General features: G+C 44.0%; 1 protein-coding gene and 1 long non-coding RNA gene across 5 annotated transcripts in view; one reads left to right on the forward strand and one right to left on the reverse strand.

The window, feature by feature from the left end:
- LOC310828534 overlaps positions 1-18,118 on the forward strand; it is a 76,563-nt gene that overhangs the window by 38,727 nt on the left and 19,718 nt on the right. The gene's annotated exons all lie outside the window — the stretch shown is intronic.
- GADL1 (glutamate decarboxylase like 1) overlaps positions 1-18,118 on the reverse strand; it is a gene marked incomplete at its 5' end in the record, with an annotated part of 98,161 nt that overhangs the window by 29,780 nt on the left and 50,263 nt on the right. For all 4 annotated transcript variants that reach the window (XM_083705880.1, XM_083705881.1, XM_083705879.1 and 1 more), the window contains 3 exons: positions 2,395-2,484; positions 3,913-3,964; positions 12,327-12,526. In XM_083705880.1, coding sequence (XP_083562006.1) covers positions 2,395-2,484; positions 3,913-3,964; positions 12,327-12,526 — 342 coding nt within the window. The remainder of the gene's footprint in view (positions 1-2,394; positions 2,485-3,912; positions 3,965-12,326; positions 12,527-18,118) is intronic.

Raw genomic sequence — 18,118 nt, forward strand, 5'->3', positions numbered from 1 at the left:
TAGTGTACAAAGGTTGTCTTTAAACAACATTTCAGAAACAGTAACAGTAGAGAAGCACCTATACACATCAATATGTAAATAATGTATATTGCAAAGCCATTTATGTATCAATTTACACATAATGTGTTCATGGTAAAAAGTAACCTTAATTGTACAGACCTACATTCAAAAGCTTTCCATGCTGCAACAGCAGTTGAAAGGACAGCCTGAAGGAAATTCACTTGCTAATCCATTCTCAATGGATTCCTTTTACATCTCTAGTCGTTCAAGATGTTGTTGTGATATCCACTCCCACCTGTCCTAGCCAGCATGACCAACGGTCAGGGATAATGAGAGATTAATCCAGCCGCAGCAGAATCTAATATCCAGTATTATAGGACCAGAATTAACTACACATGTGCTCTGCTGTTGAATTTCAGCTACATTGTTCTCCTTCCACTTTGGGTTTATATTCCAAGTGCTTATACAGCAAATAGGGACGGAGGTGGCGCTGTGGGTTAAACCACAGTCTAGGGCTTGCCGATCAGAAGGTCGGCGGTTCAAATCCCCGCGATGGGGTGAGCTCCCGTTGCTCTGTCCCAGCTTCTGCCAACCTAGCAGTTCAAAAGCACGTCAAAGTACAAGCAGATAAATAGGTACCGCTCTGGCGGGAAGGTAAATGGTGTTTCCGTGCGCTGCTCTGGTTTGCCAGAAGCGGCTTTGTCATGCTGGCCACATGACCCGGAAGCTGTACGCTGGCTCTCTCGGCCAATAAAGCAAGATGAGCGCCGCAACCCCGTAGTCGGCCACGACTGGACCTAATGGTCAGGGGTCCCTTTATCTTTTATACAGCAAATATTAAAGATGGCAGGAGGAGGGGGATGGCTGGAACAAGGCACAGAAAGCAGTACAAACTATTACGTATCCTGCTTATTGCAGATGTTTTTCTTCAATTAACTTGACGTTCAACACCTTTTATCAAAAGAACCAGTTATTAAATGTTCCCTCCCCTTTTCCCTCAAGCTCAGGCATTTTCCATCATTTATAAAGGTTACCAAAAAGCCCCTTTGCTATGAATTCTACCCCATTCTGATTTCTAATTCCATTTACAGGCTGTACCACCTAACCATGCTTACTAATAAGTCCTATTGAATTTAATGGCGCTTACTCACAGGTAAGTGGGGTTGGGATTTCAGACTTAAGATTCCCCCGCCACCCCCTCGTATTATCCATTGATAATGCAGAGCAAGTTCCAAGGACAATGTTAAATGTCTAAAACAGGTAATGAATGCTCTGTCTAGACAATGGATGCAGGCACAGTTGTTCATCTTCGCTCAGGTCTGCCATCTGTTAGCAGCTTTGATAGCAAGCGGAAGGCTTGTATAATGTCTGCATCTATTATATTAAGGGGAAAACTTAATTAGCCTTGTCTAAACTGAGATCGCAGCAAACTTTAGAATCCTGCAGATACCTATCTAGGTTCAAAATAATACTCTGAAGGTGAACCAGGCTTGTGAGCACGTGGCAAAAGCAAGTTTCACTTTTATTCCAATGCGTATCAGGAACATACCGTATTTTTCGTACCATAGGGCGCACCGGACCATAGGGCGCACCCAGTTTTTTTGGGGGGAAATAAAGGGGAAAAAATTATTTCCCCCCCAGGCGCGGGGCTGGGGCGGGGGAAGTTCGAGCTTCCCCCGACCCCAGCCCCCAAACAGGCAGCTCTCTGCAAGCCATGGGAGCGCTCCCACTGCTTGCTGTGAGGTCCGCGAAGCCTGGACGCGCTGAGCTCAGAGTGCGCAGGCTTCAGCATGCAGGCAAGTCTCCGCAAGCAGCGGGAGCCCAGCGGGAGAGGTGTGCGAAGCCTGGAGAGCGTGAGGGGTCGGTGCGCACCGACCCCTCTCACTCTCCAGGCTTCAGCGAAAGCCTGCATTCGCACCATAGGACGCACACACATTTCCCCTTCATTTTTGGAGGTGAAAAAATGCGTCCTATGGTGCGAAAAATACGGTAAATCCTCAACCAGTGTACAGAACTGTGATTGCCAACTTCTTCCCTCCTGATAGGGCTCCTATGCCTTTAAGAGCTAGAGGACAAGCAGAAATCCAACAGATAAAGTTATTATCAACACACTGCATACTGGGAAAAGCAACACCTGCTGAGTTAGCCGCTTTGAGACTCCTTCGGGTAATGATAAAGTGGGATAGCAAATCCAAACTCTTCTTCTTCTTCTTTCAGCTGGAACTCGCCAGAACTCAGTTCCAGCACCTCTCAGGTGGGCGCCATTGCCATTATAAGAGAACAAGGGAGGTGTTCATGGAGAGTTCCGGAACCTCTTTCTCTGGAAACCTAGTGCTGCCCGCAACTGCTTAAAGCACAATATCAGAAATCCCATGAACAAAATACGGTACTCACACAATTGAGCTTCTCCCAGAACTCCTGCCCCTTTTCCATGTTTCTCAGACTAGGTGGAATGTACCAGAAGCAAATATTTGCATACTCCGGCTAAAGGAGAGAAACAATTTAAAGTTTTCAAGTTGCATACGAAGAAAGTTGGCAAATCCACTCATTTTGTACATATAGGAGAGTCAATATAGGAAGAGGGCAAATTCCACCTCACTCATGATCTTAATAATCAGCCTGGCCTGCCAATTTCATTAAATGTCATTAACTGCCAACCTCATTTAATATTTCTTTATAGCAACACAAAGGTTGACCTTTTACTTATTCCAGGTCTTTCATTCACCCGTAATTGCAGCGTGGGATTCCATTCTTTCAAGTAATGTGTGTGTATACATGCATGTACTAAAAAAACCCAAACCCACCCACCCACACAAGAATTAAATAATGAAATTCCCCTCTCTGGCTGGATCTAGACACATCAAAGAAGCATTTCAGTTTAAAGCGTTGTAAATTTAAACGGGGAAAACAAGTAGAGAAAAACGGGACTTTGCATCGCCGTCTGCTGGCACAACGTTCTATTGCACACACAATGCATATAAACAGCTTTTTCTTCACCAGTCTAGCTGAGTCCTCTATCAACATTTTCGCTGGAAATATTTTGTAAAGGAACAATGGCAGCTGCAGCACATTTCCTCCCGCACATAGTCAGTTCTTTCTGAACACTTCCGATTAATAAAAGTTGGTGGGGGCGGGGAGGGGGAGAGAGAGAGAGACCATAATGGGCGAGGGAGGGCAGTATCTACAGCGCATTGTCATTTCCCCCCAGTGTGAACACTACCTCAATTACAGTTCTAATCTTCCTCCCAAGTGGGTAGAAACTACCAGCTGTGCTAAATTCTTTCATGAAAGGGCACTGGTTCTTTTCATAATATCATTTTCTGCCTTCCTTCAAAGAATGTATTAAATACAGTTTAATCATCAAGGAGAATACAGTTGTCAGCAGGAAGAGATCAGCAAGCATGCCCCCTGCTGCTATGAAATGAGATGAAGTTAAGCTTTTCCTCTAGCACGAACTGGGCCCAGGTATGCTATGCGTAGAGTTGCTCTTGCTGAATACTGAATTTAGTTTTCAGGGAGAAGAAGGGAGAGCCCTATCGCCTGACTATTTTGCTAGCCACAGATAAGCCACTGGGTCATTTAGATTCAGACTTCCTGCCATACTAAGTAAAGCTTGTTCCTTATGGAACAAGAAACCTGAGCCTATTCATTCAAGAAGAATTCACACTGTCAGTTTATGCTGTTAAAGTTTTATTTATTTTTTTAGTTCTCGGACAGCAGCTCAGTTAGCTGTAGAATTTACATTCTAAAGGTCTGCTCTCTTGGAAGCAATAAGGATGATATTATGAAATATGAATTCAATAAATAACAAAAACAACCATTATAATAATAATAAATACTGCCTGCATCAACTACCTTTGCACCACCAGTTTCAAAATGATTGGACATGCACAATATTTGTATAGCACAAACCTCCAACAGCAGCTGGAATCCTTCTCTCTTCTTGATTTCATCCACTAGGTATCTGCAATTAAACATAAAGATATACATGAATACACTAACTTTTGAGTTTTAAGATCCTGTCAACTGCCTACATTTCTGAATATGAGATGCATTGTTAAACACGCGGTTGGCATAAATTACTAAGCCTGATCCTTAGCTACAAAATTTACCATGCCTTGCTCAATGTATACACTCATATCTAAAGAATATACATTTGCTTTGGACTGAAAGACACGGAACTAATTCTCCAATTCTACTCACCATACCAACACAAAACTGGTTCAAGATGTAAAGAGAATTTATTTGCCTAAAATGACTACTGTATGCTTGGTGGGGTTTGCAAATGGAATATCGGTGGGCCCTTCTTATTGATCCTTCGTGATGGAACTCAAAATGATGCAATGGTGACTGAACGTTTCTGCAGAATAACTTAATATTAATTCCCAAGGTACCCAAAATCTACAGTCATGAGAAGGTGTATTTTATTTAAGGAGAAAGAAGAGAAAGGGTGCAGGGAGTATTCTATCATATTCTTCTGGCATTCAGTGTTGCAACAATTGACTGCAAAGGCGCTCCAGTGATGAGCAAGCACCTGGCGATTTCCCTTTTAGTATTAACAAGATGTTTATTTGGTTAACATGTAATAAATGAAAACAACCTATTTATTCACAAGACCTATATTTCATTTTCTGCTGCTTTGTGTCTCACCCCACCCAAAATTGCTCATCCCAAACTGCTAACTTTACCTGCACATACCCCAACTGATCTCAACCTGGGGAGAAGAGCTAAAGGAATATATATGTGTGTGAGTGTGTTTTATAATTATTTTATCATAATTTATTGTTTTGGGTAACCCAAGAAGCAAAGTATGTTAAAAATGGATGGCCCCATTATGTGGTCTGTTCTTCACATCATGGCAGAAACTGTATTTTTTGTTTTAAATCAAAATACAGCCCCACATTAGCCAAAGAACAAGAGTCACAAAGCAAAAACCGAAGGTAAAGAAAGATCTAGAAATATGGTCAAATTTGAGACTTTCCTTGTTAGGCCGAATTGCTGTAATTAAGATGAATGTACTGCCTAGAATGTTATTTTTGTTTCAGACATTACAGATTGTGGATAGAATGGACTGTTTCAAGAAGTGGCAGAAAGATATATCTAAATTTGTCTGGCAGGGCAAAAAGCCCAGAATAAAATTTAAGATATTAACTGATGCAAAAGACAGAGGGGGGTTTGCCCTGCCGGACTTAAGATTGTACTATGAATCAGCAGCTTTCTGCTGGTTGAAAGACAGGCTACTTCTTGAGAATACAGACATTTTGGATTTGGAAGGATTTGATAATAGATTCGGTTGGCATGCATATATATGGTATGACAAGGTAAAAATTCATAAAGGATTTAAAAACCATATTGTCAGGAAAGCATTATATAATGTTTGGATTCGATATAAGGACTTGCTGGAAAATAAAACCCCTAGGTGGCTGTCACTAATGGAAGCTAAGGAGGTGAAAAAGCTCAATATGGAATCTAAATGGCCAAAATATTGTGAAATTTTAGAGCAAGAGAGTGGAAAATTTAAATTACAGAGTTTTGAGAAAATAAAGTCTAAGGTACGAGATTGGCTTCATTATCATCAAATAATGGAGGTGTTTAAACAAGACAGGAAAATTGGCTTCCAGATGGAGAGATCAAAACTAGAAACAGAACTGCTAGAACCCAATACTAAGAATTTATCAAGAATGTATAACCTGCTGTTGAAGTGGAATACACTAGATGAGACAGTTAAATCAGCTATGATTAAGTGGGCACAAGACATTGGTCATGACATTATGTTTGCTGACTGGGAACAGTTATGGACCACCGGGATAAAATTTACGGCATGTAATGCCTTAAGAGAAAATATTATGAAAATGATTTACAGGTGGTACATGACCCCAGTCAAGCTTGCAAAAATCTATCATCTGCCCAATAATAAATGCTGGAATTGTAACGCGACTGAAGGTACCTTCTTTCACCTTTGGTGGACTTGCCCGAGGATTAAGGCCTTCTGGGAAATGATTTATAATGAAATTAAGAAGGTACTTAAATGTACTTTTCATAAGAAACCAGAGGCATTTCTCCTGGGCATGGTCGGCCAATTGGTGTCAAGGAAGGATAGGACATTTTTTATGTACGCCACCACAGCAGCAAGGATCCTCTTAGCAAAGTATTGGAAGACACAAGAACTACCCACACTGGAAGAATGGCAGACGAAGGTGATTGACTACATGGGACTGGCGGAGATGACTGGCAGAATCTGTGACCAAGAAAAAGAGACGGTGGAAGAAGACTGGAAGAAATTTAAAGTATATCTTAAGAACTGTTGTAAAATTGATGAGTGCTAAAATGTCAAGGGAAAGGAAAATATAGAATTACAGCTGTAACTGATTGATTAATTATGAGAAGAAACTTAAAAAGAAAATAAGTAATTAGTTAATTGGTGTGAAGGGTTGTTGAAGAAATTTTAAAACAGGGATGCAGAGAAGGGGAGGTAAGGGGAAGTCCGAGAAGTAAGGTTTATGAAAAAGAAGTTTTGAAATTATACATGTTTATATGTTTTTGTTTGTTTATGTGTGTATGTTGTTTTGTCTTTAATTTGTGTTGGAAAACTAATTAAAAAATTATTTAAAAAAAAAAAACACAAAGCAAAAACCGAAATTCCTATGATGGCTACATTCAGAACATTTACAGGGAGATGCATTTCCACCAAAGGTGGAGAAAGAACAATCTCTTCTAACAAGAATTAATCGTATCAGCCAACTGTTCCTGAACGGTTGTGTTTGTATTCTAGCTAAGGCTTCATAGCAGGAATATTGCTTGGTAACAAGTCTAACAGACACTATGTCTAATTGCCTATATAGGGCCTCTGACTCAGCCTCCCCCCCCCCTTTTCTTTGAAGTAACTCTTAACACCTAAGTAGATTTACTGCCTACAGGACCAAGAATAGCCTGGCTGGGTATTCCATCCCACTCTGACCAGTTCTGTATTTCCCTCCTGCGCTAGGCGATATCGCCTTGATTCCATTCTCCAAACTTACACTACCCTTCTTTTCACCTTCCCCAATTCCCACACTGCTTAACCACCTTTTGCTGTGCCAGCAGCAACCCACAATGGGGCCTAAGTTTGCCACGGAAAGACGGGTGGCTTACGAAATATAATTTTTAAACAATCATAATTGGCCACGATAAATTTGATGAATAATCGGAGGGGAAGCAAGCAGTGAGGCACAGTCAATATTAAGCCCATGCAAAACTCTATAACCACTGGTATTTTTTTAATAGGGAGGGGACTGGCACCATTTCTGTTCCATTGTACTTTTGCAGTATGATTTTTTTTATATATAAAAAAATTCATTATAGTATTCCTGTTCTCTGACTAGTGTTAAACTAAGACTGTGCAGAAACATAGTATGAAAAAGGAGCCACTGCAGTTTCCCCTGGAGGACTTCTTCCTGCCATCAGAATGAATGGTAGAAATACTTAGCAGTGATTCAGTTGCTGATTCAGTCATTTGTCTTGCCCTTTCCCCATGCTGCAAGCAGGGAGTCTGGTTTGTGTGTGTGTTTTAAACTACTGCATGCACATTATTTGACTAAATGTGCATTTTGAACTACCGTATGTTTTGCTCTATAAGACACACTTCTCCCCTCCTGAAAAGTAAGGGGGAATGTGTGTGCGTCTTACGGAGCGAATGCAGGTGGGAGGCTCTGCTCAGCGCTCCCTTTAAAGAGCCGTGTGGAGCGTGTGTGCGGCTCTTGGGGGCTTTTCCCCGAGGAGGGAGAAGGGCTGCCCTTCTCCCGCCTCGGGGAAAAGCCCCCAAGAGCTGCACACATGCTCCGCGTGGTCTTTAAAGGGAGCGCGGCTCTTGGGGGAGCCTTTATCCCGCTGCCCTGAAGAGGCTTTGCGCGGCTATCCCATAAGCCAGAACAGCAAAAGGTTATCCCAGAAGCCAGATCCCGCTTGCTGTTCTGGCTTCTGGGATTCAGAGTATTTTTTGGTTTGTTTTCCTCCTCCAAAAACTAGGTGCGTCTTATGGTCTGGTGCGTCTTACGGAGCAAAAAATACGGCACTTTTGATTTGTGGAAGGCAGAAGAAATATTCAGTGGAATAATGTACATGTTGTTGCTTTTGTGATGTTCCACAGTGTGCAACCCTGTGCGGTACGCATGGAGGTCCTGGGTTGCCCAGTTAACAAGACCCTCCCTCTCAGCCTCGCTGATGTGGTCCAAAGGAAAGCAGAGCAATATGTTTGTATGTGTAGCGCTTCAAATATTTTAAGAAACAAGTAGCCTGCCTTTCCTGCAGGGAGGTAGGTTTATGACATCACACGTCCCAGCCTATCAGCACTGAGCACAGCCGTTTTCCGCAGTAAACATACAGAAACCATTTCCCCCGAGCTTGATCAAAGGCTGCACAGAACCAGGTGAGCCGACTTCCACAATAGCCTTTCCTTTTACTGTCCTTTGGTGGCCTGGCTTTCACAGCAAACCCTCAAGCACAAGGAGCAAAGGATGAGGTCTGAGGCAAATAAGTAAAATGAAATACAACCTAGTTTTAAATGGTTCTGCACTTTCAGAACAATCCATGCATACAGCAGCAAAGAGATTTTTATCAAGGCTGCCCAGGGAGTCAATGAAAGGAACACTCTACAGAGTGTTTATGTCAGAGCATAGGGAGTTGACAAGATGTTTATTGTTAACAAGACTTGCGCATGTGACTTCTTTCTCTTCAACGCATATCCATGCAACCAAGATTGCCATGGTGAACTGTTGCCACTAGCACCAACACTGTCTAAATGAATGCGCTGTAACAAAAACGATAATTTCAACTCATGCTTATCATTGCATTAGTATCATTATAACCTTCAGTTGCCTGGAATGTTCTTTTTCATTCCTTCTCAAAACACGCTGCACAGAAGGTTGCTATTATTCACATTGTGTTGACCAAGAAAAGAAGACAACCAAGGAGTACGCAGCGGCGATGCTGTGCCACAAGCAGGGAGGCAAACATATCTTTGGAACATATTGCTCTAAGCTCAAATTAACAAGAAGGTTTCTGCAGCACTGCTACAAAGCTCACAAAATGTCTCTTTAGGGATCGGCTGAGCCTTCTGTCGCACTTATCTCAAAAGCTAAGGTCTTGTAAGGAAAATGACTCAACGCAAGTCTCGGATCTTCCGTCTAATAAGAAGCTATGGAGCCCAATACTGCCCAGAAAGTAGGGGGAAATGCTAATAAAAGGTGAAGGGTCACCAATGGTGCAAGACACAAACCACACTGCAGCACGAGTTTAAAAAAACAACAACAAAAACCTTTGCAGTTCAGTCTGGCAATGGAAAAAATTCTTGACCCCAAAATATAAGGTCAGTAGGCTAGCTCCAGAATGAGGACAAGTCTATATTCAGGGACCTTGAAATATTATCTCTGCAGCATCAGAGTGAAGCTTACTGTAACATATCGGGAAACATGCAGTACAGTTGGTCATGTAGCTAACCAACCTGGCTTATTGCCCAGAGAAACTGATGTTTCAGCTGTAAAGTCTTGGTGCCTAATGCTCCAGAGCTAGCTCCCTTGCTGAATATCACTGCTGGTCATTATCAGATGAAGGCAATTTTCTTCTTTGGAAAACAATGCCACTTTTGCTTAGATACACCACTGGCTAAATGCTAACCATCAAAGGGAAGTATTGATCTCAACAGGATCATTAATCTGTATATTCTTAGCAAAGTGAACTTGGGGAGAGTGACCCTGATGAGCAATTCTTTTGCTGGTAGGGGGAATCAACCAACAGACTCTGAATATACACAGGATAATAGGATGTGCCTCAAATGGTTTGTTCAGCAGGCTTCAAGGACATCTATCCAGCAAAACCACAACGGCTTTGTTTTTCAGAGTATTCACCTCTACAGAACTTCATTTCTGGCTGAGTTCATGGTAACATTCTATGTAGTGGAGTCATTTCTGCAGCTGTAATCCTAGAGGGGGAAAACCAGGGTATTCCCAGATGAAATCAGAAACCACAGGATTGCTTCTGTAATTCTGTGAATGTTCTGGGGAAATACATTTTGGGGCCTTGAGGCAAACCACAAATTGACACACACACACCCCAGGACCAGTTTAGTGTGATGGAGGGGATAGTACAAATCCAAGCTTCTAAACTCAACTCTGACACTCACCACCCTGTAACCCCACACACAATGAAGCACTAAAAAAAAAATCTAGGCATAGTGTTCTGTGCCCTCTGAAACTTTCAAAAGGTTAGAGTTTAGGGACTGTTTAGGGAAGCTTTTAATGTTGAATAGACCACTGTATTTTAATACTTTGTTGGAAGCCGCCCAGAGTGGGCGGGATATAATAATAATAGGAAGAGGAAGAGGAAGAAGAAGAAGAAGAAGAAGAAGAAGAAGAAGAAGAAGAAGAAGAAGAAGAAGAAGAATCATGGTTTATAAGACTAATATTATAATAACTGAACTGTAACAATTCGTTTCAGGATCTCTCATTTTCCCGGCTATACTTTCACATTAGGCAGGTGTAATGGTTATAAGGGGTTGCTCGTGCGTAAGTTGCCGCCACTCCTGGCTAGGTTGCCTGGTTAAACCTTTTCCTGGCTGGACAGCCCTTCACTTCGTGGCTGTTTCAGTCGCTAGCAGAATCCGTCAGAGGGTGTTTCTTGAACTTCTTCCAGCAAAGAAGTTATCTGACGCCAAGTCTACGCCTACTTTCCCTGCGTGGAAGTCTTCTGCGCAGGGTGGGTGTGGGTAGCGGAGGACCTGTGCTCTCCCCGCTGGTCTCCGGCGAGGAGTCCTGGAGCCCCCTCACCGATTCCCCCATCTGCCCCCCTTTATCCCTGGTGTTACGCTGATTTCCTTCCCCAGCCGATGAGCTCCCTCTCTCCCTGCTGGGCCCTTCTCCGGCATCGCTTGGGAGCCTTGCCTCCACCTCTGGTTCCGATGTCAGTTCCGTGACAGCAGGCTTGCCATATTTCAAAAAGGAAAACACCAAAATTGTTGACCTTTTTTTAAGGAAAATGCCGAAAAATCCACAACTGACCCCTGCAAGAAGGCAGAGGAGGTGAGGCAGCACCCACTGCCCACCCCACCATCACAGTTAACCCTTTCCATGTAATAATGCAGCTGCCGTAACTGGTGCCCCTCGTTTCCCCAAAGCCCAATACCCACCCTGGACCCTCTGCCTTCCTGCTTTCCTTGGTGGCCACCTCTGGCCATTGCCGCCCTGCTCTCTCTGCGGCTCCCCTTCAAATACGCTCTCCTTTCCCACCGATGCCTGCAAGGACCCACCCAGCCTCCTGCAACCATAGAGTTGCCTCAGGCTGAGAGGAGAGGGTGGGGGAGAGCCTATTCCGCTAAGGCTAGAGGTCACCCAACCTCCCTGGATCACAGAGCTGATGGAGAGTGAAACCAATGCTCTCGCTTCCAGTTTCTGGAATGACACGCACACAGACTCACACACACTTGCACACGAGCCCACGCTGCCTCCCATTTACCTGCAGGAGACGGTGGGAACCGTCGGGTAGGAGCGCTTGCACCTTGTTGGCTGGGTGGGCAGGCTCAGAGATGTAAACGGTGGGTTCAGGGCCCAGGGAAAGGCATGCCAGTTGATGGCACTGCAAGAGGCCTCCGTGCTCAGGACACAGTGCTGCTGCCTCATGCTAAAGTGGTTCCCCGACAGGGCAGCCGCGCACGTCCATGCGAGGGAGGCAGCAGCCAGTGCCAACAGCAGTGGCGCCATGGCTGGATGGAGCCCTCACAGTGCACTCCATGAAAAGCCCCCGGAAAAATATTCCCCACGGATGCCATTTTAGGCGTCCAATTTCCGTACATGTCCAGAATTTTCCGGCAAGCCTACGTTAGGGCACTTAGTAAAAATACATATTAAGCTTAATAGATGGATCTTATTGCAACAACTCATCATTTCTTAACTTGACATGATTTTATACACATGGTGTCAAAGCCTTCAGAACTGAAAGGCGATACGCCTGGATGCGGGTGGTGCTGTGAGTTAAACCACAGAGCCTAGGACTTGCCAATCAGATCAGGTCAGCGGTTTGAATCCCCGCGACGGGGTGAGCTCCCGTTGCTCGGTCCCTGCTCCTGCCAACCTAGCAGTTCGAAAGCACGTCAAAGTGCAAGTAGATAAATAGGTACCGCTCCGGCGGAAAGGTAAACGGTGTTTCCGTGTGCTGCTCTGGTTCGCCAGAAGCGGCTTAGTCATGCTGTCCACATGACCCAGGAGCTGTACACCGGCTCCCTCGGCCAATAAAGCGAGATGGGCGCCGCAACCCCAGAGTTGGTCACGACTGGACCTAATGGTCAGGGGTCCCTTTACCTGGCTAGTGCAAGGGCTCTGTTTACTCTCTCCTCCAGGCCAGTTGTGCCCAGGGCCTTCCAGGTCATCCAGAACTTGAAGGCATCTGCTCTTCTGCTACACTGGATCGATTTGTCACCTGTGTCGTAGCTGACGTCATAGAACTTGTCTTGCTGGAACAGGTAGGACGCGTTGGCAGAGTAGCATCGCTTAAGCAAGTCCTGTTATAAGAGGCAACATGAGATGAAACAGCATGAGTCTTACCTTTACAGTATTCACGACAGGTAATTAAAAATGCTGGAATGCAATAATGCAGCTGATGCTGCCTTTTTTTGTGTGCAGCACGGACCCTTTAAGTTCTGGCTTTGCTGTGGGATCTACAGTTTCAAAATAGGAGCAATGGTTACCAAGATACCAGCAAAATGATGAGCTCAGCAATTCCAAACTTCTTTGGAAAAAGGAGGAAGATTGAAGGGGAATGAATTCGGGTAGCTGGTGGCTAACTTATCTCCATCTGTATTAGGAACTGAATTTCATTCCATAAATTAGTAGGGCATTGGTTTTATTCACAAAACAGATTTGCCATAATTTAAATTTAATGCAAGGCGATGGGTGTAATTACTCGGCACATTGAGTCCCTACAAACCTTGTGCTTGAACTGCACTATTCAATTCTGCATCTGTCCTATAGCTGGGAATAACTGCTGTAAACTCTTTCCAGAAACTGACTCAACAATAGCCAAGGAGCTCCAGGAATTTGTATTTAAAACACAGACACACAACATCTCCAAGTTACAGGGAACCAGGCAAAGGGCCTTTTCAGTAGTGGCACCTACCCTGTGGAACGCCCCCCCCCCCCCAAATCGAATGTCAAAGAGAAAAACAACTACCAGACTTTTAGAAGACATCTGAAGGCAGCCCTCTTTAGGGAAGCTTTTAATGTTTAAATAATAATAATAATAATAATTTATTTATACCCCACCCATCTGGCTCGGTTTCCCCAGCCACTCTGGGAGGCTTCCAACAAAACACTAAAATACAATAACCTATTAAACATTAAAAGCTGCCTTCAGATGTCTTCTAAAAGTTTGGTAGTTATTTTTCTCTTTGACATTGGTGGGAGAGCATTCCACAGGGCAGGTGCCACTACTGAGAAGGCCCTCTGCCTGGTTCCCTGTAACTTGGCTTCTCTCAGGGAGGGAACCGCCACAAGGCCCTCGGCACTGGACCTCAGTGTCCGGGCAGAACGATGGAGACTACAATAGACTATTGTATTTAATATTCTGTTGGAAGCCGCTCAGAGTGGCTGGGGAAACCCAGCCAGATGGGCGGGGTATAAATAAATAATAATAATAATAATTACTATTACTATTACTATTATCTCAGGCCAGGATCTTTTTATGTTTGTCCCCCTCTCCCCCGTAATGCTATCCTCGCTTATTTGAGAGCAGGCCCCATTGAACTCAGTAGGCCTTATTTCTGAGTAGACATGTATAGGATTGCACTGTTAAGTAAATTGTTGCTGAATCTTGTTCAAGGCTACATGATGTTTCTTTCACAATCCTCAGTGGTTTATGGGCTTCAGAGACAAATGACAGCCACACGCTCGAAGGTTTTCCACATTAGCACCTGCACCGCTGGGCACTGAAATGTTTCATTATTACCATGCGCAGCTTCTAAATGTTATCATATAACTCTCTCACTCCGCACCATAAAGATACACTCAAGAAGAGCATCAACTCTGATCTCTCTCTCTAAAATCCTATAGTGCTTCACATTTAAAACCAGGCAGCAGGGAGACCATTTTATTACATGATGATTCCAGCTTTAAAATGAAATTATTTCACTCAAGTGATTCATTGGCTTTTTACTCTCCAAATTAATTCCATAGAAAATGCCATTGCAAAACATCTAGAGCACTGGAATCTTAAAACTGCAATGAATGTGCCTTGAAAATGAATTTCAGGAACAACACCTGCAAACAGAATGCAGAAGGAATGGGAAACACAGGACTAAAAGTAAGAAATTGAAATGTAAATGTGAGGTCTCTCATTAAGCAGTCAATATAAAGCCTGTGGATAGCAGATACTTGCTGTGCAATTTTTATTGGTTTCAGAAGGCCTGTGTGGTGGGGAGGGAAAGGAAAGGTAAGAGGTGGAAAAAATATTAAGTATCCTGAGGCACTTTCAGGTGAATAGCGATTCCAGAGACTCACACACAGGGCTTTGCGGCCTTGTGGTACACGATATGAACCACTTTTGAGGGGAACCTGGGTCACTCACTCCAGGTTGTGCAGGCTATGGATGGGGAACATCTGCCTTTAAGGGTGCGGAAGAGGGGAAAGAGTCGGGTTTAAGACCAGCTAGCGGGTGGCCCTGTGGGTAAAAGCCTCAGCGCCTAGGGCTTGCCGATCGAAAGGTCGGCGGTTCGAATCCCCGTGGCGGGGTGCGCTCCCGCTGCTCGGTCCCAGCGCCTGCCAACCTAGCAGTTCGAAAGCACCCCCGGGTGCAAGTAGATAAATAGGGACCGCTTACTTGCGGGAAGGTAAACGGCGTTTCCGTGTGCTGCGCTGGCTCGCCAGATGCAGCTTTGTCACGCTGGCCACATGACCCGGAAGTGTCTCCGGACAGCGCTGGCCCCCAGCCTCTTGAGTGAGATGGGCACACCAACCCCAGAGTCTGTCAAGACTGGCCCGTACGGGCAGGGGTACCTTTACCTTTTTTAGACACTATGTGGGGTGGGCTAGCCCATGGCCAGCAGGCTTAGGAGCTTAAGAAGCTTTCGGCATTTTCCTACACATGGTCTACCGTATTTTTCGCTCTGTAAGACGCACTTTTTCCCTCCTAAAAAGGATAAATGTGTGCGCGACTTATGGAGCAAATGCAGGCTGTGCAGCTATCCCAGAAGCCAGAACAGCAAGAAGGATCACTGTGCAGTGAAAGCAGCGATCCCTCTTGCTGTTCTGGCTTCTGGGATTCAGAATATTTTTTTCCTTGTTTTCTTCCTCCAAAAACTAGGTGCGTCTTATGGTCTGGTGCGTCTTATAGAGCGAAAGATACAGTGATTCCCCTGATGCAGTTCAGAAAGTTTAATAAGTTCTTAAGTACTAAAGTTATAAAAGGGCTGTCACATGGAAGAGGGAGCAAACTTGTTTTCTTCTGCTCTGGAGGACAGGACCCAAACCAATGGATTCAAGTTACAAGAAAGGCGATTCCGACTAAACATCAGAAAGAACTTTCTGACAGTAAGATCTGTTTGACCAGGCTTCCTCAAACTCAGTCCTCCAGATGTTTTGAGACTACAATTCCCATCGTCCCTGACCACTGGTCCTGCTAGCTAGGCATCATGGGAGGTGTAGGCCAAAAACATCTGGAGGGCCAAGTTTGAGGAAACCTGTGTTTGACAGTAGTACGGACTCTCTTGGGAGGTGGTGGACTCTCCTTCCTTGAAGGTTTCTAAGAAGAAGTTGGGATGACCATCTGTCAGGGATGCTTTAGTTGAGATTGCTGCATCGCAAGAGGTTAGACTAGATGGCCGCCTGGGTCTCTTGCAACTCTAGAATTCTACAATTGTGTGAAAGTGGCTCTAGTTCATTCCACAACCTGTGTCTTTGCCTCTTTATTTTTCATCTCCTAACGCAATACATCTGGGTAGTGATGAGCACTGTAGTAGTAAACCACAACGAATGTGTCTTGAAAATGAATTTCAAGGACAGCAAAATCACCCAATATAGGTATGTAAAGAGCAAGCTGAAGGAATGAGAAAACACAGGGCTAAAAATAAACTGCTCAGATTAAAAGGTGAGGTGTCTCAATTGCTATGCAATTTTTATTGGTTTCAGAAGCTTTCTTAGGATTCTGACAGTCTAACCTTTGGTATTTTCTTGCATGGTTGTACAGAAGATTGTTGGAAGAAGAAAAAGAAAGGCCCTGCCATCCCCAGCCTCAAACTATAACATTTTATTAACCTAGGATTTCTAAGACTACGTCTTGAACTTAACAATTAGGTTTAGGGATCCACAGATAACATTCTAATAACTGTTGTGGGCTGGTACAAAAACCTTTTCAGCAGAGAGCCTCAACTGAGATGTCAGCAGAGGAATATTTAATGCTACTATCATTTTTGTGCACAGAAAATGTACCCCCCCCCAAAAAAAAAATCAAATCGATGAGACCTCTGGGTATAGGGCGGTATATAAATTCAATAAATAATAATAATTACAGGTAGCTTCTGACAGATGTGAACTATGGGCCAGATTCAAATCTCACATCTTAGCCACCAAACTACACCAGCTCTGAATATCTGATCCCTAGCATAGAATCTGCCTTTTTCACAGCAGCCCGACACTGAGTTTACATCTTCACCAAACTATCCTTGAAAAAATAAATTAAAAAAAATGTTTATTGATACTTATTGAAAGATATACAAAAATACATGCCCATTGCAAAGTATCTTTTTTATAACACACTAAGATAAAACAGCTACTTCGTCTAAAAGAGAACAAAGCCAGAAGGGAGAAAAAGACAAGGAAAGGAGAAACCGAAAGAAAGAGAAAGCGAGATACTGTAAAAGGAAAATGTAATGGGGATTGGGGTTGCTTGTGCGTAAGGCGCAAACTGCTCCAAGCTGAGTAGTTTGGTTAAAACTTTCCCCTGGCTGGACAGCCTGTACTAGGTGGCTGTCTCAATCACTGGCAGAATCCGTCAGTGGGCGTTTCCTAAATTTCCTCCAACATAAAAGTTCTTTGACACCAAGTCTCCGCCTAGCCTCCCTGCGCGGAAGCTTTCTGCGTAGAGTGGACGTCCCAAGGGGAGGTCCTGTGCTCTCCCCGCTGGTCTCGCTGGAACAGTCCCGGAGCCTCCCCTTTCTCCCTGGCGTCACGTCTATTTCCTTCCCCAGCGGAAGCTCTCCCTCTCTCCTTGCTGGTTCCCTCTCCACCGTCATTGGGGAGCCTTACCATCACCCTTGGCTCCGATGGCAGTTCCCTGACAGAAAATAAAGAAAAAACCAATTTGGAAGGACATGTGAATCCAGAATTGGCCTCCACAGTCACTTACGGACTCATTGCTAAAACCGTGTTTATGGAAGACAATCTTACTTGGCTACAAGTGATCGCCGAAGAAGATCACTCAGGGAGCTACTGGTAGACACCCCATGTTTCCCAAGATGCTATGGTCTGACCACTGAGTCACAAAATTGTGAAAAATTGTGAAAAATGATACAGAGAAGGGCTTGAAAGAGTAATAGGGTGAGGAGAAGCAACGTCTCTGCATCAATCAGGTACCAATTCTGCACCAAGGAACACCATATGTTTTGACTACGAAATCCTGCACACATATGGAAGTATGGAAATATTTGGAAATGCATTAGAGGCACACAGGTCAGAATGGAAAGTTGTGGGAGAAGGATACAGATTGATAACTGGGCAAGAGGCGCTAAGCAAAAAAATCACTGGAAGCATGTAGTCAGAAGGTGCTGGGGAGAAACAGAAGAGCTAGAAAAGAGAATTAAAGCCAGTAATGGGGGAGATTTCAATTCTGATTCAGCTCTGTCCAATAAGTTGCTTTTGGAAATATAATTGGCCTGCAAGCCAGTGTTCAGGTTAAAGATATCCTGCCCAATTTCCCAGCAGAGTGTGAAGGCTATAGAACCGCACACAGATTCATAATGATATTGCCGAATATCATCTCACAACGGAGCACACAATCCACTTTAAAATTGAATATAGAAGATGTCCACTGTGAACAGACAGAAAATAAGTTTAGTATTTGATGGCACTTCTCTGCACCTCTTCTTGCCTGTCTGCTGCAGGAA

This window comes from Podarcis gaigeae (assembly GCF_964106915.1).
Source record: "Podarcis gaigeae genome assembly, chromosome: 12".
Classification (NCBI taxonomy): domain Eukaryota; kingdom Metazoa; phylum Chordata; class Lepidosauria; order Squamata; family Lacertidae; genus Podarcis; species Podarcis gaigeae.